Below are 27,741 nucleotides of genomic sequence, written 5' to 3'. Positions count from 1 at the left end.
AACCTGAGGCAGCATGGGCTGCGTAAGTGGTGCACAGAGCTTGGCAAAGTGCTGAGCAGTGCAGTGGAAATGGTGCTGCAAGCAAAAAGCTTTGGTCCGGGCTGTGATGTGATGCTCAGCTGCTTGTCTGGGTACGCTGAGAGTTAGCTGGAGTCGGGCTGCAGGTGGAGGAGTGCTGTGGTGCCTTGCTCAGCTGCCTACCAGTGTCTGCTCTCATCTGGGCTGTCCTGAGCTCTGTGGGATGCCCATCTTGCCTGTGTTGCCCTGTCTGCAGGAGCTGCAGCAGTGTTGGCCCTGTCCTGATCAGTGGCTCCAATCTCTGCTGTTGCACCTGGTGACAGGAACAAAAGGCTGTGGAGTGTGGATTAAGTGGAAGTAACCCCAGCAGGCTTGTGTACAAAGAAGCAATGGAGAGGAAAGCTGGTGTTCAGGCATTTCAGTTCAGGCATCAGTCTCGATGGCACCAGTGTATGTGTCTGCATCTTGCCCCTGGTGTTTATGCCTGGTGCTTGGATTTTATTCACTACCACAGACCATGCATGAGGCTTTCTGCAGAGTTCTTGGACAACGCAGGGATGAGAACTTCAGGAACGAGCAGCAAACCCCAGGAGTGAACAAACTTCTGATGCCCTGGAGCTGCTGTTGCACGAAGCAGTGTCTGGCACACCGAGCCCCTCTGGGCTGGAAGTGGGGCAGAGCCCAAAGCTGCCTGCCGTCTGACTAGAAGTCTTGCTGTCAGCGTGGAGGTGCTGCCAGCTGTGGGGCTGATGGGCTGTCCAGGCCTGGAGCTGCTGTGCCAGCTCTGCAGCTGTTCTCAGAGCAGATGCTGCCGGGGGGATCACACACGGAGGAGCTGCTCTCAAGTTGCTGCTTGTGGTGTTCCTGCAGTGCTCTTAATTCTCCCAAGGTTCTCCTCTGGCACTCAGATTTCATGAGGAAAGAGCTCCAGGTTTTAGAAGTGTTTAGTTCTGGACAAACTGGGATGCGTGCTGTCATGGTGGCCAAAGTAGCCGTGAAGTGTGGGATAGCAGTTTACTATAACTCATAGATTTGATCATCACCAGTATCTTAGAAGAAATGCCATGTGAGGACATACAGGGCTAGGGAAGGGGTAATGCTGAAGGACCGTAACAGATGGTGCTTGTTTCAGGACTTCAGCCTTATCCCTACCCTTGTAACAGAGCAAGCAGGGCACTGCTTGGAGTGGGAGAGCAAGGGGAAGGTGAACTTGGTCCTCTGTGGGCTCCCCTGTGGTGGGCCCTGCAGTGAGGGAGCAGGGGAACGAGGAGCTGTGCTGGGGATGCTGCCTTAACGCTCGTCTGCGGGCCTCTGCTGTAAAGCGCACAGCTCTGTCGGGTGTCTGTAGTGATGCTGCTGTTGGGCTGCTGGCTGCCTTGTGTTGGGGTTACTGGGCAACTGAGCAGCGCCAAGCGATCCGTGTGCTCCCTGCCTCTACTGTTCTGTCTGTGCTGTAGTTTGGCCTCACAGCAGCTCGTGGGAGCAGCTCAGTGCTTCCTGCCGAGCTTGGCTCCCGCCTGGTGCCTGGGTTCTGCAGCGCTCGGTCCCTGCACCCAGAGGAAGTTAGGTGCTGCCTTGGTGTTCTTGCTGTTCAGGCTTTGAAAGAAGATGAAAGGTGACTGATGCTTACATCAGAGCTCGTTGTAGCGCGTACCCTGGCAGGCTCTGTGTTTCATTAAGCTTGGCTTTTCTTATGCTGCCTTCTCATGTGCAAGTGTTGTCAAGAAGGCCAGTGGATCTAAGCCATTCCGTGCTCCAGAAAGGCAGATTTTGTGAAAGGAGAAGGATTCAAACCCTTCTGAAGATCAAAATGTTTCTGTTGTTCGGAAGAAGCAGCCTTAGAATGGGAGCTGTTTTGGAGTTGCAGAGTCTTGTAGACCAAAAGTGCCTTTGGAACCCACAGTTGGATGCTGGAGCTTCTGTGAGTGCTGCCTTGACAAGCGGAGCCAGAGCTGTGTTGCTTCACAGCCTGCCCTGTGTGCTGGCTTCTGTGTCAGGTAAGTGCAGGAGCTGTGCTGTGGGGCAGGCTGGGGGGCCTTGCTGCCCCTTCCACACATGTGGAACCTGTGCAGGTTGCTGGCAGGCAGTGCTATTGGTCATTGGCTCTGTTATGTATTGCTTGGCAATAATCTATTTAAAGCTGCCAGGAAATGGTGGTTGAATGGCTCCAAGTTCCTTTTTGGTGAGTTAAATCACAGTTTTATGACACGGTCCTAGGCTGCCTGTCACTGAGGGATTTGGGGGCTTCAGGCAAAGATTCTTGCCGAAGACAGATTAAAAGCTTATTTTGCTGTCAGGTTGCTGCTGCTGTAAGTGAAAATAAGGCTTACAATCAAGCTAATGATGTGGTCTCTGAGTCAATTAGAGCTTCTGAAAGCAGCTCAAACTGGAGTGAGGAGGAGGGACCACGGCTTTGCGTAATCTTTGACTGGAGTCCTGTCTGAGGCGTTGGAGTGTGTTTGAGGAGCTGCCCCAGGACAGCAGCCATCCTCTCGCCCTGCTGGCCGCTTGGTGCTGCTTGTTGTGCCGCAGTCAGGACAGAATCCTTAAAGCAGCCTTGTCTGCTGGCCAGGGCTGCCCTGCCACGCAGCAGATGGGCAGCGTGGGGCTCGTTGTCTGGGGAAGTGAACTTGCACATCTGTGACAAATGCCTCTGGAGTTTACAAATAAACGAGTTAAAGCTTGGAACGTGCGCAAGGTGAAGCTTGAACTTGGAGCGCTCCTGTTTGTGAGAACTTCTTGCTCTGTCGTGGAGTCCCCGATTCAGCTCCTGATGCCGTTGGGTTGTGGCACAGTGGGGGCAGGGCGGCAGGTGGTGGCTCTGAGCAGGGCTGCAGGCTCGCCCTGTGCCCCTCCTCGCTGCTCGGCTTGGCCTTGGCGCAGTGAGGCTCTCTGTGTCACACGCTGCATCTCTTCTGAAACGCTTTCCTGGAGCGCCGTGTGGGGCTGTGCTTTCTGTGGGGGACTCGAGCACCAGCAGGGCTGTTTCTTGTGCAAGACTTGTAGCTTTACTGGAATGCCCACTTCCCAGATGTAGTTTCGTACGACTTGCTCTTTGGGCAAGGTACTTGAACTGTGCTTTGCATCGTGCCTTCGGTTCCTTTTGCTGAGGGGTAATTAAAACTTTTAAGTTAGGTCTGAGTGATGGTACGATCCTCAGCAGTGGGCCTGGCGCCGTGGAGGAGAGAGCAGCCCTGCAGCTTGCTGTCCCACTGCGCTTGGGGGCAGGCTCCTAGGAGCCAAAAACCTCCAGCAAAGCTTTCTGCACCAGAAACTCAACTGATAGCCAGCTGCAGCTTCCTCCAGGTGCTGGTTTGATAGCAATGCTGTCAAGACCTGGTCAGTGAGCACGGAGGTAGAATAGGGCAGGTTGGGGCCTGATAGCTGGCGACATCAGCTTTGTAGGTGACACCAAACTGCAGTGGAAGCTTCTGTGTATGAGAAGTTAGTTTTGTATGAGCACCTGGGTAATTAGCTCAGATTTAAGACGGTGTTTCTTCTGTCCCTCAGTAACATCTGGAAACTAAGTGTTGGGTAGGCTGGGGTGCTCTGCCTTGTGAACTGCACCAACAGCTTCTAAAAGGCAAGGTAACCTTCTGGACACCATGCTTTGTTTGTGCGTGGTCTGGTGTAGCTGCATGTAACTATCATTCCTGTTTTTAAACTTGGCCCTACAAGTCTGATAAGTGACTGGTAGAGGTCTGGGTAGTACGTGGGCAGCTTGAAGAGAAAGCTATGTTAAGTGTGGTATCCGTGCCCTGCTAGGAGGCCCTGTGCTGTGTTAATGCAGCAGTGGCGTGGATGGCAGAGCGAGTGCAGGCTCAGCAAGCTGTGTGGTGCAGCTGACATGCTGGAGGGAGGGGGTGGGTGACACCCAGGGAACCGGGCAGGCTGGGGAGGTGGCCTCATGTGACCCTCTTGAAGATGATCTGGGCCAAATGCAAGGTGCTGCTCCTGGATGGGGGCTGCTCCCTATCCCAGACTGAGTGCCGATGGCCTGAACAGCCTGTGGGGAGGGCTGGTGGGTGGAGAGCAGTGAGCTGGCCGTGTGCTGGCAGCCCAGAAGGCAGCTGTGTCCTGGGCTGCAGTGGGGTGAAGGAGGGGGCTGTCCCCTTTTGTGAGGACCAGCACAGCATTCAGCTCCGGGGCCCAGCACGGGAGAGAGTGAGCTTGGGAGACGCCACCAGGGTGCTTGGGGAGCCGGAGCGCCTCTCATGTATCAGAAAGTGTGGTGATGGCTCTCGACTAAGAGAGAGGGGAGCTTAGCTCAGGTGTGAGGAGGAAGTTTCAAACCCTGGCACTGCTGCCCGGGGCTGAGGTGCCCAGGCTGTAGATGGGCCCCGGGCAGCCTGAGCTGTTGGGGGGCACTGAGCCCGTGGCAGGGGTGAGGATAGGGTGCTGTTAGGGCCCTCCCAACCCCACCGTTCTGCAGTTGGCCCTTGCAGTGTTGAGGCTGCAGGGGTAGTGCCATGTGCAGCTAGTGCTTGTGCTCCAGAGGTGTCCTGTGGAGGTCCAGCTTTTCCACTGTTATTTTGGCTGCCCTACAGCAGCTGTGGGGCTTTGCGTTGCAGGAGCTTAATTTAGAAGTTGTTTCAAAACTTCTGTAAGTGCAAGGAGTCTGTGCATCACTTACACGGGCCTTTCAGTCAGTGGTGCTGCAACTTGTGAGTTTGTAAAGCAGAGCCTGAAATGCTCCCTGCGGGGAGAGCTGCACAGTGACCCCCGTGGTGTGACCCAGTCACCTCTGCAGTGAGGTACTGTGCACACATACAAAAGCTGAAGTATCCCTTCTGCCTGGGGCTCCACATTGAAGAGAAGGAAACAGTGCCCTGATGAGAAGGGGTGCTGCTGCTGACTGAGCTTTGCTGTGTCGCTGCTGTGAGCCCTGCCTGCAGCGGGGCCACATGGGGTGCTGGGGAGGTGCTGCTGCAGGGCAGCTCTGCCAGCTGCACCTTTGGTTTCCCGGCTGTGGTGGAGGGAATGTGTGCTGGGCTCTGAAACATAGGCAGTGGTAGCTTGTGGTCTAGCATGACACAGGTGTGCTCTTGCAGTGGTATTCCTCCCCACGGTGGCCTTGCTGCGTTGTAGGTGTGCACAGAGGGGGAGATGAGGTTAGCAGCTGGTACAGAGGAGAGGCTTAGGTGTTTTTTGCTAATGGATGCGTTTAGAATTCTGAGTACTGTAGCATTAAATTGCCTTCTCCAGGAGATCAGGGTCAATAGCATTCGGAAGTTACTGTGCTTCACACGGTTATTACAGGCTCTTAAAAAAGTGAGGTATGCTCCTGAATTTTTATTTATACTTTTAAGTTCTTATGTCTGTACTTACAGTGTGTGTGTGTGTGTGTGTGTGTGTGTGTGTGTATGTGTATAGATAGAGAGCTGCTGCCCTCTGTGTGAGGGACACGTGCCTGTCAGCTGAGCGGGGAGGCACAGAGCTGGCTGCACAGCCTCTGCTGGGCTTGCTGGGGCTGGAGCAGAGCTCAGGGCACTGCTCTGAGGGGTGCTGTGTTTGAGGCCACCTCTCTGTGAATGCTGTCACAGTACACACTGCTGCGGGATGAAGCAGAGTTCTGCAGCTCGGGTTGGAGCTTGGTGTATGTAATGTTCTGGGCTGAGAACAGGTGTGCAGTGGGTGGTGTAAAGTGTGATGAGGGAGCGAGTGCTTTATGGAGCTCTTTGCTGGCTCATGTTTCAGTCAGGGAGGAAGAAGGGAATCCTCGCAGGGCTAAAATTGGCTGCTCTGAACCTACTTGCAACTGTGAAGGGCTTCCCTCTTGTTTAATGGAGACGCTTGGAGGTGCTGCCCACCTTCAGGTGTGCCGTAGCCGCTCGGCAGGCGCTGCACACTCAGTGTCTGTTTCAGCCCAAGTCCACAAGGGGCTGGGCTCAGTGTCTGAGCCTGGCACGACACAAATGGTTGGGTTTTGGGGTCTTATTCCATTTGAGTGTGTCGTTCAGTGCCCGCTTCCTGAGCGGCCTGCAGGTGTGAGCAGTGGGTGGCTGTGGGCCCTGAGCCCAGCCGAAGGCCTGCTCCGAGCTGGAGGTTCGGGTGGTTTGGTTCACGTCACGCAGCTGTGCTTTGGAACTTGTCAGAGGATTGCTTGGCTGTTACAGCTGCTTCAGAAGCGTGGCGTTGTATCTGTGCACTCGAGCTGGTTACCAGAGCCTTGTGTTTTGTTGTCCAGCCACCTGTAGCCTGATGAAACAACAGGGTGAGCAAAGTTCTGCAGTGAGTGAAAGTGCCTGGGAGCTGCTGTGGGGCAGGGAGGGGGAGGGCTGGCAGCGGGTTGTTGGCTTGGAGCTGCTCTGGCTCCGTGGTTCCATGCATGAGAAATCTGGGGTGCAGTCCAGGTTCTGAGCTTTATTCTCAGCGAAGGCGAAGTTGAGCTGATAGACCCTGTGACCTCGTGAGGGCTGTGTGAGCGGAGTGTCAGGAAACCCAGGAGGGGTAACTGCGTGTGCACCAAATATGTGGCATTGATTTCGGGAGTGACTTTGTGTCCTGGGGTGTTGGCTTGGTGGTGGTACATCCCTGTGCTCTCACCTCACTGATGCGTGCAGCTGATGAGCAGTGCTCCCACAAAGAGCAGGACTAATAATGGCCCGAGTGCCACCAGCAGCTTTTGTAACAGTAATAACGTGAGTGGTGTTGAAATTAAATGAAACAACTGTTCCTGTTTTTTTTGTTTTCCTAGGAGTTGAATGATCTGGCACGTGATCCTCCAGCACAGTGTTCAGCAGGGCCTGTTGGTGATGACAGTAAGTATGGCACTGTCAGTGTGCACATGTGGACTGTTTTCCTTCTAAAACAGGGCACCTGGTTCCTCCATGAGGAGAACTTGTACTGGAGACTGTTCCCCACACCAGCCTGACACTTGTACCTGTGATGCCATCCCTGTGGATCACCTGAGATCTGTGCCCATTTCATGGGGAGCTCTGTTTCCTCCCCCAGTGCTCTGGCATTCTCGTATCAACACGTGCAGTCAGCGCGCACTGAGCTGCAGCCCAACCCTGGCCCAACCAGTGTGCAGTCTCCTACAGCTGACAAAACTTGTTTGGTACCTAAATTATGTATAGTGTGCTCACGTGGTGCTGTGGAAGTAAAGCAGTCTGCTCCAATGCTGGGTGGTGGTACATCGAGGTCACAGTTAACTATATTTTACACAGGACTTAAAGCAGCCACTGCATTTCCTAAAGAGGTAATGCACAGTCTTTGAGGGTAGCAAGGTAAAATGTGAATGGGAGGAAAACTAATTAGTGAATTGAAGCTTGAATTATAAAGTATTTTTTGGTTTTTAAGTTACAGGAACACTTGAAAAAGCTGTTTGCTTTCAGTTGTTTGTGCTGTTGCTCTATAGGGTATGCCAGCATAAGGACTGAAGAACGAGTTGAGACCTTCAGGCAGGGCTTAAGTCAATCTGCTGCTCCTTCAGGACTTCTGAGTATGCAGAATCTGAATGTGCAGGTCTTGCTGTGGTGACAGCTTTGTCACTGGATTTGTATGTGGGTGCTTAGCTACGAGATGAAGTGCAGGCAGAGGATCCTTCAGTTGCAAGGTACTGGTGTGCTTAAATCCTCTCTAAGCAGTTGGCTCTGCCAGGTCCCTGAAGGGAGCTGCGTGCTGGGAAGGAACAGCTGGGCTGCCTTGTTGGCCCAGGCACCAGCTGCTCCGAGTTCTCCTGGTACGGAGACCTGGGCATCTTTCTCTGCTCCTTTTGAAGCTCAGAGAGCCGTGTGAAAGGAGGCTGTTATTGCTTAGAGCCTTCCCCTGCATTTCTTTTCTTTGTGCTAAGATCTCCTGTTACCTTGCTCGTGTGTTTTCTCCTAGAACAGGGCAAGATGCACTGCATGATTTAATAGGCTTCACATAGATCTTTCTTATTGTAGTTCTGGATCGTGGTCCCCAGGCTGCTGGACCACCTGTGAGTAACAGAGCTTAATTGTTGGCCCCTACTGCAGCCATTGGTGTTGGGTTGTGGGTTTTTTTATTGTGAGAGGCCTTTGCTTTTAAACTGAACCAAAGTCATTTCACAAGTTGCTCAGGCCTTCTAACATCAACATTTCTCACTTCTTGGTAAAGTGCAATTTCTTTTTTGTATCAGCATTAAGCATTTGGTCCCAGTTTAGGTGGTCCAGGTCAGTAAGGTGCCTGCAATGGCAGGACCACTTGTAAGGTCACCTCTTGCTTTGTAACTTTACAGCCTGCCCTGGGGAAAATCCAGATGAGTGTGTATGAAATGCCTGAGTATTTAAAGCATAAAATGCCGGAGATAAGGCAATGTGTTGATGCTTCTGTAGAGGCTCTGCCATGTCAGAGAGGCTGCACAAGAGCAGTTCAGCTGTTGCAGGGGTGCATCCAGCTGTGCAGCAGCATCCCTGACAAGGCAGCTGCTCAGCCTGGCATCCAAGCTTGTAGGAGCAAGGAGTGTTGAGAAGGGAGGCTTCCATCTGTGCTGAGAGCTCATAGGCTTGGGGATTCTTCTTACGAGAGTGATTCTGATCAGTTGTAGCAGTTAATCTCTTTTGAGCTATTGGCAAGTTCTGCAGTGCATAGAAACATAAATTCGCGAGTCTTAGACTAGGTTAAAAAGAGCACTTTGAAGAATGAAGAGACTGGTTATTTCTCTTTTTGTGGAGGCATTAGTGTTTAGCAGTGCCTTCAGGCAAGTGGAAGCTGTTCCTGGTTTGAGGGCTTTTAGCAGTACTTGTAGGCATCCCGCCACTTTCCTGCTTTAGGAATGGTATTTCTAAGGAGCTTGCAGGTGTGTGGGAGGGCACCCAGTAAGGTGCAGAGCCAGTCTGAGGATTTTCTGGTGCCATAATGATCTGCTTTATTGTTTCAGAAGTATGTCACGGCCAGTCAGGGTGCTGGAGGAGGTGGTAACGTGAGCTGAGCAGTGGTTGAGGGCGGCTTCAAAGCTTTCTTGATTTGGCAGTAATACCCAGGTCTTTGTGTCACCATGCTGGTGGATCCTTGAAAATCTTGCACTGTTGAGAGCTCACCCTCTGGTGTGTAACTGAACAGCAGGGGCAGCAGTGGAAGGTGCTGTTCTGACAGTGCTGGCTGTGCTCGAGGCCTGCTTGCTTGCCTTGTCACAATGTTTCTCAGGGTTCAGAACATGCTGTGCTTTCAGGGTGATATCTTCCTCGTCCAGCTGATGTAAACTGTCTCCTGGTGTCAGCAGCTCATCGCAGTGTTACATTAACTCTGGAATGGGAAAAGCTGCTTCTGCTTAGTCAACTGCAGGGACTGGATACGTTTTCTCTCTGGATAAGGTGGTTTTGTCATCCTCCACTTGGCTCCATTCTCTGTTTGGGAAATAGGGTTGGGGTTACGTTACCAGATTATAGTATAACACCGATTTCTCCTGGTTTAAGGCTGTGATGAGGTGTCACAGTTGATCTTCCTAGCATGCAGAGGTGTTCAAGTTAACATCCAGTATTTTTCTATATTCAGCACAGCTGGAGTCAGCCTTAACCAGCATCCACTGATGCATGTGAGAATCTCAGTGTTCTGTAGTGCTGCACTCCTCACTGTCTTTTTGCCACCTCTTTGTCCTCTTGTTCCAGCCTTCCCCCCTCCAGCTGCCAGCAGTGGACTTGCTCTGGAGCTGCCTGAACCTTTTAAAAGGGGCGAACGTCGCGTTTGGAAGCGAGGCATTGTCTTCATTTCCTGAGCCTGGCTGAATGTCCTTTTCCCTTGCTGGCTGCAGTCAGCAGCTGTAGCACCCTTTGTTACAGAAGCTGCTGCTTGAACCAGCTGCTTTTCTACTCAGTCTTGGCAGGGCTGTCTCTACTCTCGTTTTTCCATTCTTTCTGAGCTCACACTCGCTTGTAGTGCCTGTACAGCTGTGACTGGAAGCAACTCAGAGTAGGCACACAGTGTTACTGTGTCACAGCCACCTTTGGGCCCGGGGTGGAAGCTGAGGGCACTGGTTGCACGTGAAGTGCGCAGCTGCAGATGGCTTCAACTTCTGTGCCTTAAAGACTTGGCTCCTACAGCTGGGTCAGCTTGTGTTCTGCTCCCCACTTCTAAAGGTGAGGTGCAGCCAACATCCTGGCAGAGGAAAATTCCCAAAATACCTGAGAAATAACTCGTTAAACTAGTGTGCTGTGAACTTGGGGTGTTAGGAGAAAGCAAGTGCCCTGAAGTACATATGGGGGAACTTTATTGCAGACTAACAGCACTGATTATTTTCCTTCTGTCCTGCAGCATAAAGACGTTCTTCACAAGCCTTCTGTATTACCAGATTAAGATGTTCTCTTGGACAGATGCACATGAGTGAGACTGACTTTTTTTCCATTTAACCTAAAGCATTCTGGCACACTGGTCTCAAGTGTTTAGCAGACTCATTCTGAGGTTCTTTTGTGACTTGTGTTACTTTCTGTGCTTTAATGGAATTTTCGTGCTTCTGTGGAGGCTGAAGGTAGATGCTGGGTCAGGACGCTGCTGGCTGTAGGTGAGCTCCTTACCTGTGGAATGCACAGGGCTCAGGTTTACCCTTTGTTCAGTGAAGGAGCCACGCAGAGGAGATCCTGTTGAGGAAAGGGATGAACTTCCTCTGTGCCTCTGCTGTAACTCGCTCTGAAAGGGCAGTGCAGCTGTTGGAAAGTGGGCTTGATTCAGGTAATGGTAGACTTTCATTGGAAACTACCTGATTGAATGCTCAAACTTGTTGGGTCCGAAGCAGTGAGTGAACTCTGTGTTTCTGCTGTGCTGGGGTTTCTTTCAGGGTGCAGCACAGGTATCTACCACAGCAATTTCTGAAAGCGTGGACCGAATGTGCAGGAAATACAGAGTGCATCTCCCTGTCTCTGTTCAGCTTTTTGGCTGGTGTCCTCGCAGTTTCTCAGAAGGTTTTGTTTTTAAAATAGACTCTTCTGTACTGCTTTCTTGTGGCGTTAAGTATTCATTACTTGAGCTTCTCCAAACCGAAGTAAATCTCTTTCTTTTTCAGTGTTCCATTGGCAAGCTACAATAATGGGACCAGTAAGTATGAGAGAATGGATGTTCATAGTTTCTATGACCAGTCTTCTTGTAAAAACTGAACTGCAACATTTCCTTTTCCTTAACAGAACGACAGTCCCTATCAAGGTGGAGTATTTTTCTTGACAATTCACTTCCCAACAGATTATCCCTTCAAACCACCTAAGGTGAGTGTCCTGTGCAGTAGCTTACCATGTGCTGTAATGTACATTTGTGAGCCTACACTGAAATTTTCCTTCTTCTGCAGGTTGCATTTACAACAAGAATCTATCATCCAAATATTAACAGTAATGGCAGCATTTGTCTTGATATTCTACGATCACAGTGGTCCCCAGCACTAACTATTTCAAAAGGTACCTCCAATGCTCACTTAATTTTACTCTGCTGTAATTACTCATCTAGGTTTAGAATGTAAAACAATACTGCATTCTCAGTGTTAACTGCTTCTGTGATCACAGCTTCAGTCTTGTGGCCCAGCGTGTAGTTTGTAACCTGTTCTTCACAAGCCCTGGATCATCCAATTCCTTCAGCCATAGGGAGAAGGGATTTTAGTGTAGTTTTGCTCATGGATCCAGTAAGTCTGACTGAATCAAGTACTGAGTCGTGGCACTTCTGTGCAGGAAGCTCTGCTTTAGGACAGACATTTGAGCTTGAAAACATGTATATGACAAAAGAAGGCTCCAGTGTTGATACTGTACACAAAGTAAAACGTAAGGAAACAGCAGCGGCCTGTTAAAAAAGGCTGACAAAAACATGCAGTTCTTCTCCACCACTTGTCATGCCCTCACACACCTTTTAGTTCTAGCAGATGACTCCTTGCTTATCTTAACTGTTTCCCTTCTACTGAGCTCACAATTCTGATACCCTCTGTCCAGCTGAGGATGTAGCATTTGTGAAGAAGAGGTGGAAAGACAGCAGCACGTCTTGTCTGTGATGGCAGTGAGTCTGCTGTTGTGCAGAGCTGAATGTCCTCACTGTAACTGGAAAGCTGAAGGAATAGTGCCAGTAAAAGCCAGATGACTGTGTGCTTGTAGCTTTCTTTATGAATGCCTTCAGTAGAGCCCTAGCTACTGTTAGAGGTGCTAAGGTAGTCCTAAACATACAGCATTTAATCACTATGTGATGGCTAGAATTCTACAGCTACAGAGCACGTAGCGTGGCATGATGTGTTATTTTCACTTGTCTTGGGGATTCTGAAGTTAGCATACATCCTGTGGGATGATAAATAGCATGTAAACACTGGAATGTATGCTGGGATCGTGACAGAAGTAGGCTGAGAAGTTAAGAGGCTAGCTGAGAGCATCAGCAGACTTACTATTAATGGCTGTCAGAGAGCTTTAATCACAAAATATACCTTGACTTAATTTAGGGACCGAATCCAGTTGCAGTATGCTTTTCCAGCTCCTTTCTTCCTCTGCCTTCAACTCCTTTTTCTGATCCTCTTCAAACTGCATCCTCCTGGTGTAGTTAGACTAAGCTGTGGGACCAGCGAGGCCATTCTGTCACTCTAAAGCATGCTTCCTGAGATCAGGTGCATATGTATTACTGACCAGTTGTCTCTGTTGTGCTTTCATATGAACTCTCTGCAAACTCTCGTGTGTGTAGCACAGAATGCATGCAGATCTAACCAGAGGGAAGTCTTAGCAGGGTCACTTGGTGATAATTCATGAAGGCAGCAAAAGAAATGCTGGTGGGTGTCAGGAATAAGAGATGCTTTCTGTAAGAAGGTAGACCAAATTACCCATGGCAGGAGTTGGAAGAGGCATTCCTATCTCCATCAAGTACAGATGAATTCTACGAAGGCAGTGTCAACCTGCTAGGGTGGAAATCTTGTTTTCAGTGAGGCTGCAGCTGTATTGTTACAGACTTCAGGGCTGTCAGCTCCCTGACTTCCTGGTTAGCCTTACTGAGGAGCAAATGTGTTGCTAATAGGAGAAGCTGCTGGGTTAGGTAACTCCTGTGAATAACAGGGCCTCAGCTTTATGCTGAGTAACGAATGCCTTGCGTCCCATCAGAAGCAGCACCGTGGGTCTGGGGGAAGGTGTGCTTTCTCTACTGATCCAGAAATTGAGAAAGATTGGAAACAGTTCTTCCATTTAACAGCTTCATTTGTAGCTTCTTTCTGAGGCATCTGGAAGGTGATGTTCCAGCAGCTTGCACAGAGGAGACGTTATGTTACCATGTCTGGATTTCTTGGTGGTGCTGCTTTTTGCTCTTCCCTGCGAGGGGGAAGTTGAAGTGGTGTGCAGTGACTTATTGCTTATAGCATGTTTGTGGTGGGAATACTGAGGGAAATCATGACAGTGCTAATTAATTAGGAAAACATAAGTGGTAAAGGTGGGGATTGGGGCTTCTCTTGCTCAGGAGATGCAGGCTGCTCCAAAGGGCAGTCCAGTGTATCTGAATTGGGAACCTGCCTCTGCCCTCTTTGCAGGGTGAGATAGCTAGTGACTGAGCTTGGGGCTGCCAGAGCCTCAATTTCAGGCTGCTAAGTGACCAAGGAAGTTTCTCTGCCCCTGTAAGTAGCTTGGAGTGATTGTGACTATGGCGGTGGAGGTGACTAGCATCCATGTTTTCCTAACGTTTATCACTTCTTCAGAATGGATTTTGGAGAGCAGGGGAGAACAGCACTGACCTTCTGAGATAGGAGTACGAATAACTCTGTTAGTAATTCCGAAGTAGGTATTGGTTGAAGAGTACATATGGTCAAATGAATAGTCTCTAGATCTAATTGTAAACACACCTTGGTGGTTACCTTGATTCCAAAGCTTAAGCAGAATGCATAAACCTAGAAGTGCTATCACTACCTCAATAAACAAGAATCTGTAATCTGTAGCAGGAGAATAAAGTGTCTTCACCCGCTTTTAATTGTTTTTAGGCATATTTGGGAGAACCCTACTTTATCTTGAGCTTGTAGTGTGCGAGTTGAGTGGTAAACTGAAGTATTTCTTCAGTAAAGATTGGGCAACTTGCTCTCTTTCTTTGTGTTTCTGTGTGTTCAGCAGAGGAGCCATGGAGTTTACATTTGGTGCATTGAAGACCCTACCTAGTGAGTAACTTCAGCCTCACTCACTTAAAGAATTCAGCTTAAATCAGAGAGCCTTCTGGGCTGAAACAGACCTTTCAGATCACCTAGTTTCACCCTGCTGCCATAGGCAGGGTCACCTCCCTCTAGCCCAGCTTGCTCACAGCCCCATCCAGCCTGGCCTTGAATGCTTCCATGGTGGGGGCATCCACAGCCTCACTGGACAACCTGTTTCAGTGTCTCACCACCCTCACAGTAAAGAATTTCTTCCTAATATCTAGTCTAAATCTAACCTGTTCCAGTTTAAAGCCATTTCCCCTCATCCTGTCTCTACCTGCCCTTATAAAAGTCCCTTCCCAGCTTTCTTGTAGGCCCCCTTCAGGTACTGGAAGGCCACTATAAGGGTCCCACAGAGCCTTATCCAAATTGAAGAGTCCCAGCTCTCTCTCCCTCTGTCCTTGTAGGGGAGGTGCTCCAGCCCTCTGTTTTGTGGCCCTCCTCTGGACTTGCTCAACAGCTCCCTGTCCTTGTGCTGGGGGCCCCAGACCTGGATGCAGCACTCCAGGTGGGGTCTCAGAAGGACAGACTAGAGGTGCAGAATCATTCCCTGGACCTGCAGGTCACATCTCTCTTGTTGCAGCCTTCTGGCTGCAAGCGTGTTGCCAGCTCATGTTTAATCTTGCATCAGTTGGCACTCCCAAATCCTTCTCCCCAGGGCTGCTCTCAAGCCATTCTCTGCCCATCCTGTATCTGTGCTTGGCATTGCCCTGACCCACGTGCAGAACCTTGCACTTATCCTCGTTGAACTTCATGAGGCTGTTATGAGTCCACCTCTCCAGCCTGTGCAGGTTCCTCTTGCAGCATCCCTTCCCTCTAGCATGTCAGCTGCACTGCTCAGCTTGGAGTCTTCTCCAAACTTGCTATTCATGTTGCTTACTTGTTAAATAGCACTGGTCCCAGCCGCGGTCCCTGAGGAGCACCACTCATAACTGGTCCCTGCTTGGACATCAAGCTGTTGACACAATTCTCTGAGTGTGACCACTGAGCCCATTTCTTACGCAGTGAGTGGTCCATCCATCAGATCCACTTTCTTCCAATTTGGTGACCAGGGTGTCATGGAGGATGGTGTCAAACCGTTGCACACGTCCAGCGGATGACATCAGTTTCTCTTCATTTGTCCCCTGATGCTGTAACTGCATCATAAAAGGCCACCAAGTTTGTCAGGTGTGACTTGCCCCTGATGAAGCCTTGCTGTTTACCACCGATCACCTCCTCTTTGTTTTCCATGCCCCTTAGTAGGACCTTAAGGGGATCTGCCCTGTGATCTTGCCAGGCACAGAGATGAGACTGAACAGTCTGTAGTTCCCTGGATCTTTTTTCCCTTCTTGACAATGGGGGCTTTGTGTCCCCTTTTTCAGCCAGTGGGAACTTCGCCAGACTGTGGTTACCTTTCAGATATGCTGGATAGCAGCTTGACACCTTCATCTGCCGTTTCCCAGAACCCAGGGATAGATCTCACCCGATTTGTGCACCTTTGTTAGGTGGTCTCAAACCTGATCTTCACTTCCAGTGGGCAGATCTTCCTTCTCCCAGTTCTTACCTTTACTTTCTGCCATTTGGGCAGTGTGGCTGGAGCTGTTGCCAGTGAAGACTGAAGCAAAGAAGTCATTTTTAGCCTCGCCTCAACCTTCTCCATATCCCTCATGACCAGCTCTCCAGTTTGCTCATGGAGGAGGCCCACATCTGACCAGAGGTTCCCTTTGAGCTTTGGGAAGCTCCCCTAGATGGAATGCATGAGCACCAGTGCGGGTTGGCAGGAAGCTGTGGACTCTCTGTCCTTGGAGATGGCTGTAAGTCATCTGAACGTGGTCGTGGGCAGTTAGCTGCCCCTGGGGGAAACTCTGGAACTTTCAGACCCCAGATGCTTCTGAGGGTGATGACAGATGGCTGTCTGAAACTCAAAGATAGTGATTGTACAGGCAAATACTTTTTCCAGCAGTCAATTGTGAGATTTCTTTTTTATTCTGTATTACTGAGAGGGTAGAACCTCAGCAGATTTCATGTTCACTTCACTTTCTGTATATGAGAACTTATTCAAAGTCAGTTTATCAAATTGCAAAATATATCAGCTATAATGATACTGAAGTTTAAAAAAAGAAAATCAACATAAAGCTAAATCTGCACGGTATCGTTTACAGTGCTGGTTGTCAGAGACTTTAGGACGTTAGAAACGCTTTCAGCAGTCAAGAACTTTGTGTTCAGCATCTCCCAAAATACACTCCTGAGCATTTCTGTACTGCGTGCTGAGGGACTGTGCCTGTGCTGCTCGCAGGGATGGTGGTTCAGCTCCTGCCTTGGTGTTCACAGGGGTCCTGATGTACTGTCAGCTCCACGTGCAGAGCGAAAAGCTGCTAAGTGAAGCTCTGTGAAACCATCTGGGTGTGCTGTGTGCGTCAGTCCTCAGCAGAAAGCCTCTGAGCCCTCACTGTGGAAGGCCTTCAGGTGTGCAGCTTAGCAGCAGCAAGTGGCCCCAAGTAGCGCTGGACCTGGATGTGGAGGGTCTTAGCTGCCAGGCTGACGGTTAGGAATGGAGGAGCCTTAGCTGTCCTGGGGAGTAGGAGAGCTGGGTAAGGCCCTTGGAATGGAGCTGAGTTCCTGAGCAGTGATGTGTGCAAAGCTCAAATGCACGCTGAGGTTTTGTAGTCCCCAGAGTATCAGGCTAAGCTAAACCTGAGCTTCGTTACTTTGATGTTGAAAAGCATGCATCTGTGTACAAGCAAGATCAAAAAGCAAAATGCTGTCAGAGCTGGTAGCCTGTTCTCCAAAAGGATAACTAATCCCTTCCTAAAGGAAGAACTTAGTGGCACAGTATTTGTAATTTACCTGGAGCAGAGCAGGGAAGGGTGGGCTCAGATATTGGCATGGAGCACAACAGCTGGCACTGCCCCTCTTTGAATTCCTGCCCTGTGTCAGCACACAAGCATTTTGATTATATAGTGATCTTGAGCTGACTGTGACTTGAGCCAGGGCTGGTAGCTGAGTACGTATCCTGCTGTCCTGACAACCTGGCACTGAAAGGAGCTCTCATGGCTTTGTCAGTAGTGTAAAAGGAACTTCCTTGGTGCAGTCTTTGTTTGCCCTCTCCTTAGAAATGGAACTTCTTTTGGATGGATCTTCAGAGAAGACTGGCCTGGGCTGGTGAGGCCTTTTCCCCTTATAGGAATTGACACTAGGGGGGTAACTTTAAGACACAGCTGCTCTATTCTCCTCATTCCACTGATGCACTCGAGTGCTCGCTGCCCTTAACGTAGAAGTTCAGATTAGCAGGGTCCTTGTGGAGGCAGAATGTCGGTGGGTGCCTTAGCTGTTCTGACCTGAGCTCCTTGGAACCCAGGGAAACGTTTTACTCCTGGATTGGTTGTAATTAGAGAGTAGTAATAGTGCTGAGCAGCAGTTGAGCCAGAGCACCAGCTAAGGAGCTGCGTTCAGGTACCTCACTAGCTTGGAATTGGTGCTTGCTGTTTAATTTCTTCTTTGGTTTATCCGGAAATTCCATTGCTCCTCAGTTGCTTCTTATCCTGAATTGACCTATGGATGAATGGCTACTGAGCCAAGTTTTGTTTGGAATTCCAGTTCGATTCTAGCTGGAAGTCACTGACATGAGACCCACTCTGGCTTTCTTAACAAATACAGCATTTGACTTCTGTACTTGGAAGATGATTTCTGCGCTGAGAAACCAGCGATGCTCATCAGTTCTTCCTAATAATCTTGTGGAATCTGTGCCTTAGGGTCACAAATCAGGCTTCTACATCGATAGCATCTTTGTTTCTTAATCAGCTGGGACCACAGTCTCATATGCTGTGGTAGTGCAGGGCTGGTATTGGCCTTTTGTAGTGCTGGTATCTAGAGAAACTAGAAGTGTAGCTTTAGTGCTCCTAATGAGGCTTAAATAGAGGCTTTCAGTGGTAACCTTTCCTACAGCAGACCAGGACTAGGCTTGGTCTAATTGCCTGCACATTTGTGTGGAGGAGTCATGCATGAGGCTGGTACACAGCTTCTGCTGCTCTTAAATCTGCTGTCAGCTGCAGCTGCATGCTCCAGGAATGCAGAAGTGTCAGAACTGTGTGATGCACTTGATAATCATCCCTGCCACCAACAGAACTTGGTTGCCACGGCTCCTCTTGACTTCCTTGTCCTGCTGGAACGCTGGGGAAAGCTTCTGGATGTGGAGCTTACTCTCCCCAGTGGGCTCTGTGGGGGCCTGTGGTTTGCAAAGGTGTCTGTTTACTGCTGTATTTTTGGGATCTTGATGCATCTCTTAGAGTTCTGTGGGCCAATAGCAAGTTCCAGTAGGCAGTTTTATTGGGTTTAGTTGTTCTCCATGTTGCACTGGAGGGATCTGCACACAGCCTGCTCTGTGAATCCTGTCCTGAGCAATGACTGAGCTGGTTGTGGCAGAAGTGCAGCCGTGGAGCTTACATATTGAACTTGCATCTACCTGCAGTTTGATGCAAGGTTTGGCAGAGTGAGGATAGAAGAGCCTGCTGGGAAGATGAGGTGAATCCTACGGCAGCAACGTGTGAAGTTTGTCGATAAGCTGCACATGGCATGATTCTCTGCACATTGGAGCTACCTCAAGGCAGGCTGCCCTTGAATTTTGGAGCATTCTGTGGTGTGAAGGGAAGTCTTGCAAGTAGACTTATATCAGGGATGTGCACTGTTAGGCCTCAGCTGGCATCAGAGAGCACATTGCTGAGCATCCTTAGCTGATAGCAAGTGTTAAGTGATCAGACTGCTTGAGAGTGCCTTATCAGCAGCTGGGGGGAGCTGAGCCCACTGCTTCTTTAGAGGCACTTTGTTAACAGTCTCCTCCTTGATTAGTTCTGTTCTCCTGATTCCTTACTTAAAGGTTGTGAAGTGCTTGCTCCCTGCTAGTTCATAGAAGGGAGGAGTCCTCTGAAAGACAAGCTGTTCTCGTTGTCTGTGGGAGATGGATGGAGTTCACAGTTGAAGTATTGGAGTTAAACAGGCTGTGCACTCAGGGAAGTAAAACAAAGCTGGAGGAAAACCAATTTTTGAATGAAAGGAGGCTATAACAGTCTGCTTTGATTTGCTTGATGTTTTGCTACAGGCTGGACTGTTAAGAGTGGATAGATGAGAAATAACTCAGTGCTTGAACCATCTGAGTCAGTGGGAAGTTAAACTTTATCTGTTCTACTATTGCTGACAAATCCAAACCTAGATCCTGGAGCGCGCACACCCCCACACCATTAATGTCTCTCTCAGTGAGAGACTTGAGAAATGCAGTCAAACTGGTGCTCCACCAGCGCTGCAGCAGCCCTGCCTGTTACCAAGCAGGACGAACAGACGTGGCATAGAGCAGTGTCACTGCATGCTTGTGTGGTTCAGCCTACTCTGCAGTAGTTCATCTGCTGTAGGAAGCACCACTCCAAAATGCTGATAAGTGCGCTCAACCTCTTGCTTCAAGCTGTGCTGCCACATCCCGCCCAGTACTGTGCTCACAAGACTTGCTGTTCTGAACTTCTTTACTGCTGTACCCTGTACCTGTTCTGCTGATACTGGCACTTGACAGTGAACATCAAGGCTCTGCTGTGAGATTCACTCCAGTAATACTCATTGCCCTGCAAAGCTGGTCTGCTCCTTTCTGCAGCGCTGGCTTATTTAATTACTGTGTGAAAGAGCTCATAGAAATAACTGACTCCTAAAAATCTGCCAATTATTTGCTCTCTCCTCTTACATTTGGGTTTTTACACTTTATGCCAGGGTGTATTTCTTTCTTTCCAGGGGCTGTAATGGTGGTCTGTAGGCTGCCGAATTGGTTGGTCTCAAACCTGTGTGCTCAACACAGAACTGCTGAATTTATTTTGGACAGCTGGCTGCTTTCAGCAGCCTATCAAACCACTTGAAATAAATTTCAGTTAAAACTGCTTTGCTTGCTGAAGCTGTACAGATGAAACTGAAAGATCTGAAGTTATAAGTCAGAGCAAGTAGTGGAGAATAGTTCTGATTAATGATTAAAAAAAAAAAACCCACAACTGAATGTCAGTGCAGCTTGAAATTGCATTGAGTCCAGTTTCTAGAACGTTGGAGAGATACTACAACAGAAGTGATCTGCTGCAAAACAAGATCTGGAGATTGTTTTTGAAGTTATTAGCATGCCAGAAGTCATTGCTGAAAGCGCAGCTGGTGGTGGGGTTCCAATAAAGCACAGCCTCTTCCAGCCAGGAGAACGTGGCAGTGCTCTGCTGTGGGGAGGGCAGCATCACTGGGGATGCAGCAGCACTCTGCCCTGCTGCCTGTGCTGGAAGGGGCTGCTGGCAGGTGTGCAGGGTGCTGTCAGTGGCTGGGGAAAGGGAGCAGGTGGGGCTGAACAGAGCCTTGCAGGTGGGTGCTGCTGCTTTGGGGCGAGCCGTCCTGTGCAAAGTCAGCCATGGTCACTAAGGACTGTGGTAAAATAAATCCGGCTGGGATCACAGAAATGGAACGTTCCCATCTGGAAAAGGCTTACGAGGATTGCTGATCCAACCCCTGCTCTGTGCAGTACCATCCAAATTTCAAACCCTCTGACTGAGAGCCGTGTCCCAATGGCTCCTTGACCTCCAGCAGTTTGGGGCCATGGCCCTTCAGTGCCTGATCAGTGCTCCTTGGCTTGATTTCTTCCTTCTGTGTAAAGGAAGGAATGGATGTTAGCTTTTCTTACTCATCCTGTCGCCTGAGGAGACCTCAGTGTCTGTCTGTGGAGGCTGGAAATACGAAGACAAAGGCCACAGGAAGGGAGCTGCAGAAACCTGCCGTGTTCAGGCTGTGCTGCTGGCTGCAGGTGTGTCTGAGGTGGCAGAGAGACCAAAGCTGGGACTGGTGGAAAGAGCTAAAGGTGATGAGCTGCTGTGTCTGTTACAGCCTTGCCAGCCCTGTCTTTCAGCCTTGGTAAGGGACAGCAGTTCAGGTCCAGTGGTTCCGATGTGCCTCTAGCACACGGGTAAAATCATTAAGCTCTGAAGCTGTGTTCAGACAGGTCTGAATGGTTCAAGGGGTGATTGATTGTGCAGAATGCTCTCTAATTACGAGTGAGCAGTAGAAAGCCAGGAGTACAGAGTGAAATTGGCAATAGTGGATTTAAAACTTAAATCCCAGTTGTTCCTTAAACTGTAGGTTTGCGGAACTGAACTGGTGCACGAGGTGGCTGGCAGTGAAGTCCTTGAGACCAGAAAGAATGTAAAATTAAAAGCTGTTTGTAGGTGCATTTCTGATGGTAAGCCTTTGTGCTGTTTAACATTTACAAAGTGTAAAAGATGATCTCCTTTCCAAAGGTTGCTTTCTGTAGACACTTCACTGGGATGCGTAGTGCAGATGTCACAGGGGTGGGTGGGGTGATTTCCATGTTGCTGAGCTCCTACAGATGAGGCTGACAGCAGTGGGGCAGAGCTGCTCTTGCAGTCTCAGTTCTTAGAACCACGTGTGCTGAAGAATGAGCTCTGTGGTTGGAGATGGGCAGCTCTTCTGAGGCAGTGGTGCTGTTCTGGTCCAAAGCAGAAGAGGATGCTGGGGGAGGAGATTGCTCTTCATTTGAGAGCAGGAAGTATGTTCACTTAGATCAGGAACAGAGCTTACTAGTGAACGTGTTCTGGAAGCTTTTGACTTGAAATGCCTACCGTGCCTGGATGAGTCTACAGAAACGTGCAGGAAAACTGACCTGGGTTCTTGTGTTCATCACTGAGCATCTCCTGAAGCTTTCACTCCTGTCCTATTTAAAATCTTCTGGCCTGTTCTCCTCCTCTTCAGCTGTACCTCGGCAGCCTTTATTTTGTGATCTTTTTTATAAGCTCACTTCTTTTTTAAAGTGAATTGTGGAATGCATGCTGCTCTCTTCCTATTTGTAGCTGATGTGTTTCAGTGTACCAGCTCTGCCTCCTGTGCTCCAGGTCAGAGTAGCAACTGATGGAAGCTGTGACAGATCAGTGCTTTCAAACTTGTGGTTGCTGCCATCTCCAACGTGCTTGGGAGAGGCCTCGTGACGCCTCTGTCAGTGCTGTTGATGGAGGGGACACAAGCAGTGGCACTGTTTGTACTGCATTCAGCCAGTTCTGATCACAGGAGCGTTTGGCAGCCCTTAGAGGGCACGAGGCCCTTGACATGTTTCATGCATTGCCCCAAAGTGCCTTGCTTATAGCTTACACCTCTTCATCTCTCCTGCTTTGCTGTGAGCGTAGGAATACACACATCTGTCTGTAGTCTTCTGGCTCCTTATAGAGATGAAGGTTGATGCTGTGCTAGGCAGCATCACGCAGGTGGGACGTGGGATATACACAGTACCTGTTTGTACTGCTGCTTTGTTCAGTGCTTTGTGTCTGCTGTGAATGAAGAAGCTGAATTTCAGGTCTAATAGCAGATATGCTTCTAAGAAGGCTTTCAAGCAGCACACTTCTCCCTTAGGATTTGAAGGTTCTAGTGGGATATTCCTGTCCAGAGGATTCCCAGTGGTGCAGCTGAGATGGAAGAAACTTGTAGTCACACACAGTTGATCAGTTAAGAGCTTGTGTTCAAAATGGCTTGGTGAAGGAGGTGGGATTGCTGCACGTGGTTTTAAGAGCTGCTGCTAATACTGCTGCCTGGGGGAAGCAGGCAGGCTGCCTGACGTCTGCAGGTGCCTTCAGCTGTGTTTAAACTAATGCAGTGTTTTTTCTCTCTCCCTAGTACTTTTGTCCATCTGTTCTCTGTTGTGTGATCCCAATCCAGATGATCCTTTAGTGCCTGAGATTGCACGGATCTACAAAACAGATAGAGAAAAGTGAGTATGGAAGCCAAAGGTGGAACGTAAACAGAGTTGATGCTTTAATAGTAAAAGGGAACTGGAAAAAAAAACAACCACACTTCGTGGGGAGAAGTGTGAACTTTGATTTGTTCCTTCCTAACACTCTGAATGTGGTGGGTTTGGGTTTTCATGGGTGGTGTATACAATACAGCTATTTTGACAGCTTTTCACTGCTGTAGGAAAAAGACACCTTTTCTGGTAGAAGTAAAGCAAGCAGAGACGTTCTTCTTCTTTGAGTTTCTTACTGCATTTTCATTCTACACAATAGTTTTTCAGTAGTGTGGTAGCTGTTAATTGCAGGTTTGCTTAATGTAAAGTGAGCAGTGCAAATCTGTGGCATATGATGCTAAGTTCAGGCTTCTAAAATCTCACCAGTTTCACTGTGTGCTTTAATCCTACATAGCCAGCAGAGGGAGAACAAGTTGCTTCGGTGGGAGGATGTTTCCATGCTAGCTGTTGGTGATGGAGTCAGGCAAGCAAAGAAACAACAAAATACTATTTTCATCTTCATTTCACAACCCAAGGAAAGAACAAGTGGTGTAGAGAGAGGGGGGGAGGACACAAGCTGCCTCTGAGGTGAACTGCAAACTGAAGAGAAGGCCGCTACTGAGAAGGTTTCGATTGTTTTGTTTAAAAGCACCAGTTTAAACATAAAGCATAGAATGGTTTGGGTTGGAAGGGACCTTAAAGCCCATCCAGTTCCATCCCCCTGGCTTTGGGCTGGTTGCCCCCCCGTCCGTGGCCTTGGGCCTCTCCAGCATAGGGCACCACAGCTTTTCCAGGCAGCCGATGCCACAACCGCCATCCGAATAAAGATTTTCTTCTCGCCGTGTAACCAAAGTCTCCCCTTCTTAGTTGCAAACTGTTCCCCCTTATCTTTCTGTCAGATGACATAAGAAGTCTGTCTCCTCCTTATAAATAATCTCCCTTCAGGGACTTGGAAGGTCACAGTGAGTCTCCCCAGAGCCTTTTCTTCTTTACACTGGAGAAGCCTCAGGCTTTCCTTGTCAGGAAGGTACTGCTGCATTCTGAATGTTGTCTTGGCCTCCTCTGCTCCACCAGCCTCATCTGTCCTGTGCTGGAGGCCTGGATGCAGTACCCCAGGTGGGGCCTCGCGAGGGCAGAGCAGAGGGGGGCAGTCCCCTTCCTCACCACCCTGGCTGCGTCCCTCTGTTGGTGCAGCTCAGGGTCCTGTTGTCCTTCTAGGCTTTGAGCACCAGAACTGCAGAGTCTTTGTCTTCAGGGCTGCTCTCAGTGAGGCCTTCTACCAGTCTGCGTGCATATCAGGGATTGCCCTGACCCAGGTGAAGCACCTTGCTCTTGGCCTTGTTGAACCTTGTTTGATTCACTTGTGCCCGCTTCTCAGACTGTCCAGGTCCCTCTGGATGGCACCTCTTCCTTCTGTTGTGTCAGCTGCACTGCCCATCTTGGTCAAACTCGCTGAGGTGCACTTGATTCTGCTGTCTGTCATTCATAATGACATTGAAGAGCACCAAGATGGACCCCTGGGCTTGTGACCAGCCTCCCCCTTGTATGGAGCTGTTGACTGCAACCCTCTGGCTGACCAACCAGTTCCTGACCCACTGATCAGCCCACCCTTCAAATGAGTTTCTTTTCAGTTTAGATGTGGTGTGAGGCCACGGCAAAGGCCTTGCAGCAGCCCAGGTGCATGACAGCAGTTTACCTTCCTTTCTTCACCAGTGCCATGGCTCTACCATAGAGGCCACCAGCTGGGTCAGGCACTCTGCCCTGGGTGAAGCCGTGCTGGCTGTCTCTGTTCATCTCCTCATCTCTCGTGCTTTCCAAGAAGATCTCTTCCGTCTTTCCAGGCACGGATGCTGAGGATCACAGGCCTGTAGTTTCCTGGGTCTTCCTTTCTTGAAGGTTGGGAGCGATGCTTCCCTTTCTGCAGTCTCTGGGATCCTCACCTGACAGCCACAACTGCTCAAATGCGATGGAGAGCAGCTGGGCAGCCATATCAGCTGCTTCTCTCAGGACCCTGGGATGCATGTGTTGTGCTCCCACAGGCATTCAGCTTCATGAGGTGCTCTCAGGCTTGCTGTGCTCCCAGCAGTGGGAAGAGTTCTGCTCCCCCAACCCCTGCCTGGAGCTCAGGGATGTGGGAAGCCTGACTGCAGCAGAGGGCAAGGCAGGAGGACTCGCTGAGCGGCGCTGCCTTGTCTGCAGTTGCAGTTGTGATCGTGTGAGGTTTTTTTTTACCCCCTTGTTCTCATCCAGCTCTGATCGCTGGTGTTAATTCCTGAAGTTACAGAGTTGTGTCATGAGAGCAAGGAAGGAAGGTGATTCTCAAACTTTGGTGTTTGAGAAATAGGGAACTCTGTGCGTCTTGCTTTTAGTCAGAGCTGCGAGGTTTGCAGGGTGTGTGTCGAGTCTCAGCTAAGCATACAATTGCTCTTTCCTATTCACTGTATGTAGGAGCTTTTTCCCCTTCCTCCAGAGTCAGCAACTTCTGTGCTCACACGTATCTGGACTTGTTTTTCAGTTGCCTCAAAGCAAGTGACAGTTGCTTTCCTGTGGTTTCTCGATTTTCTTAAGCTGAAGAACTTTGTCTACAGACTGAATTGCAGCACAGAAACTTGGTTGGTGTAAATAACTAGGAAACTTCCTGCCTTGTGGTGCTTTTTCTGCAAACTCTGTAGAACAACTCAAATTCTGTAGTCAGAAACACCACCTTTATCAGTGCTGTCAGTCACAGCCGCCGCTTTGTTTCCCGTGCTCATCCCGAGCTTCCTCTGGATGTGATTCTGGCTGTAAAGGGGAGCAGAAGCTCCAGGTGGCTGGGAGAAAGGAGCAGAGCATGCCTTCAGAGTAAGAGCTTGTCGTGGGCAAGGCTGTGTGTGCTGGTAGCCACGGACACCAGGTTGGACGCAGTGGGAGCCTGGGAGGGCTTGGCACCACTGGGCTGAACTTGGGGGGGTGTGGAGGGCTGGGAGGGAGGCACTGATCTGTGGCTCTCCAGAATGGCCAGATTAAAGCCCTGCGGCTGGGAGAGGAGCAGGCGAAACCTTGCTGGAAATGCTCCTCACAGCTGCTCTGTTTGCGGCTCTCTGCTGCAGCAGGGCACCTCTGCTCTGCTCACGGAGTGCAGGGGGCTCGGTCTGCTCCCCTGCTGGCACCGTGCTGCCCTTTGCTCTTTTACTGGTGCAAAACGGCCGTGCTGCTGCAGGGTCTCGAGTTCGTGTGGTGTTACTGAGCTGGGATGCTGTGCTAAGTGAATGCTCTTTTTGTACATGCAGGTACAACAGAATAGCTCGGGAATGGACTCAGAAGTATGCGATGTAATTAAAGAAATTATTGGATAACCTCTACAAATAAAGATAGGGGAACTCTGAAAGAGAAAGTCCTTTTGATTTCCATTTGACTGCTTTCTATGAGCCCACGCCTCATCTTCCCCTGTGCACATGTTTACCTGATACAGCAGTGCTGCGTGTTGTACATACTTGGAACAACAAAATAGAAATACTGTATTTCCCCGTACCAACATTGACTCCTAGCAGAGAAGTGTGTGTGTGAAAAGCTGGTTCTTCAGTCATAACTTTGTGAGCCTAAAAGCATTCCTTGTCCGTTAAATTGGGTAAGAAAAGGTGGATGGGAGAGTTGGGGTGGAGGTGGCGTTTGTGGGGGCAGAGCTGTCGGCCCGTGAAGGATGGGAAGTGGAATCCTTTTACACTCATAACAGTTATGAAAGGCGAGGCGAAGAACTCGAAGCCGTTTCTGTGTTCGTTTCACTCTGAAGGACCTCCTCCTTAGGTGAATGTGCTGAGCGATGCAGTGCCCACAGCCCTGCTGAGGGGCTGAGCCTCGCTGCTCGGCACGTGAACAGATCGGAGCTATTAGTGCATCAAGTGATGTTGATTCGTTTCAACTCTCTCCCCTCCTCCATGCTCTCTTTGGTTTGTACGTGGTTTCTCAGTTAATACATAGCTAATAGCTCTTATTTTTCTTAAGTTTTTTAACCGCTTAGGTCTTTCTGGATGTAAGGGTAAAAATCCATTCGACGGAAAACTTGTGTATATTTAAAATCCCAGCTGCTCCCCTGGAGCTTGTACGTTCGAGAATGATTAATCTGTGTAATAAACTGATTACTACAGTCATTACATATAACTCTGTGTGAATAGGCTTTTAATTATTGAGAGCAGTTTGTTACAGGCTGAAACTAACGACGGATCTCTAGAAGCCCCGCGTTCACCCGGGGTGGCGTTTGGAGGTGGTGCAGCAGTTTGGTTTGCAGCACAGCAGGCTGTGCCCCGCCGGGAGCTGCAGCTCTGGCAGCAGGGCAGGACGTGAGCTGTGCCAGGAGCCCGACTGTTACAGCCAAAAAGCAGCTTACTGAAAGGATCAGTGACACTGCAGAGCCTGGCGGTTTTACTCCCACTTGCATGGGACCTAACACGACGCATATGTACTGTAGGTAAACAGAACCTTATGTAATTAAAATAATGGATGTAAAAGGGTATTAAAAAAGAAAAACAACAAACTACCAAACACATCAGCACAAACTTTCATAAAATGTAGCTTTTACATAATTACTTTGCACTAAACATTTGCAAATGTTCATACACTTTTAAATTGTACTTGTATGTGTCTTTTTTGAACAAAGTCTTCACTTGAATCTAGTGAAAAATGTAGTTTGGAACTTTTCTTTGTATACAAGTGTATTTGCCAGCATCATTCGTGTGAATAGGTGAGTCTGCAAGTTTCTCCTCTTAGTATAATTGTAAACGAAGCCATCGACTATCCAGGAGAGGCTGCGGCCTCCAGCTCTGCCGCCACAGGAGCACGTCCCAGCCGTTCTCAAGCGCATCTTTACACTCTCGCACAAACGAGGAATAAATGTCCACTGCCTTTGGTCTAA

The 27,741-nt window shown here is 49.4% G+C and overlaps 1 protein-coding gene across 1 annotated transcript; it reads left to right on the top strand.

The window, feature by feature from the left end:
* LOC122169619 (ubiquitin-conjugating enzyme E2 D2) lies at window positions 1-27,741 on the top strand. The gene is made up of 7 exons (XM_042835916.1): window positions 1-2,015; window positions 6,716-6,779; window positions 10,979-11,010; window positions 11,097-11,174; window positions 11,255-11,360; window positions 22,748-22,841; window positions 26,123-27,741. Coding segments are annotated over exons 2-7 (357 nt in total). The 5' UTR covers window positions 1-2,015; window positions 6,716-6,778; the 3' UTR covers window positions 26,169-27,741.

Source organism: Centrocercus urophasianus, unplaced genomic scaffold (genome assembly GCF_019232065.1).
Source record: "Centrocercus urophasianus isolate 14NV4802_14NV808 unplaced genomic scaffold, USGS_Curo_1.0 seq_559, whole genome shotgun sequence".
Lineage (NCBI taxonomy): Eukaryota > Metazoa > Chordata > Aves > Galliformes > Phasianidae > Centrocercus > Centrocercus urophasianus.
Note: the sequence above shows the minus strand (reverse complement) of the source record. Positions and strands in the feature narration are given on the sequence as shown.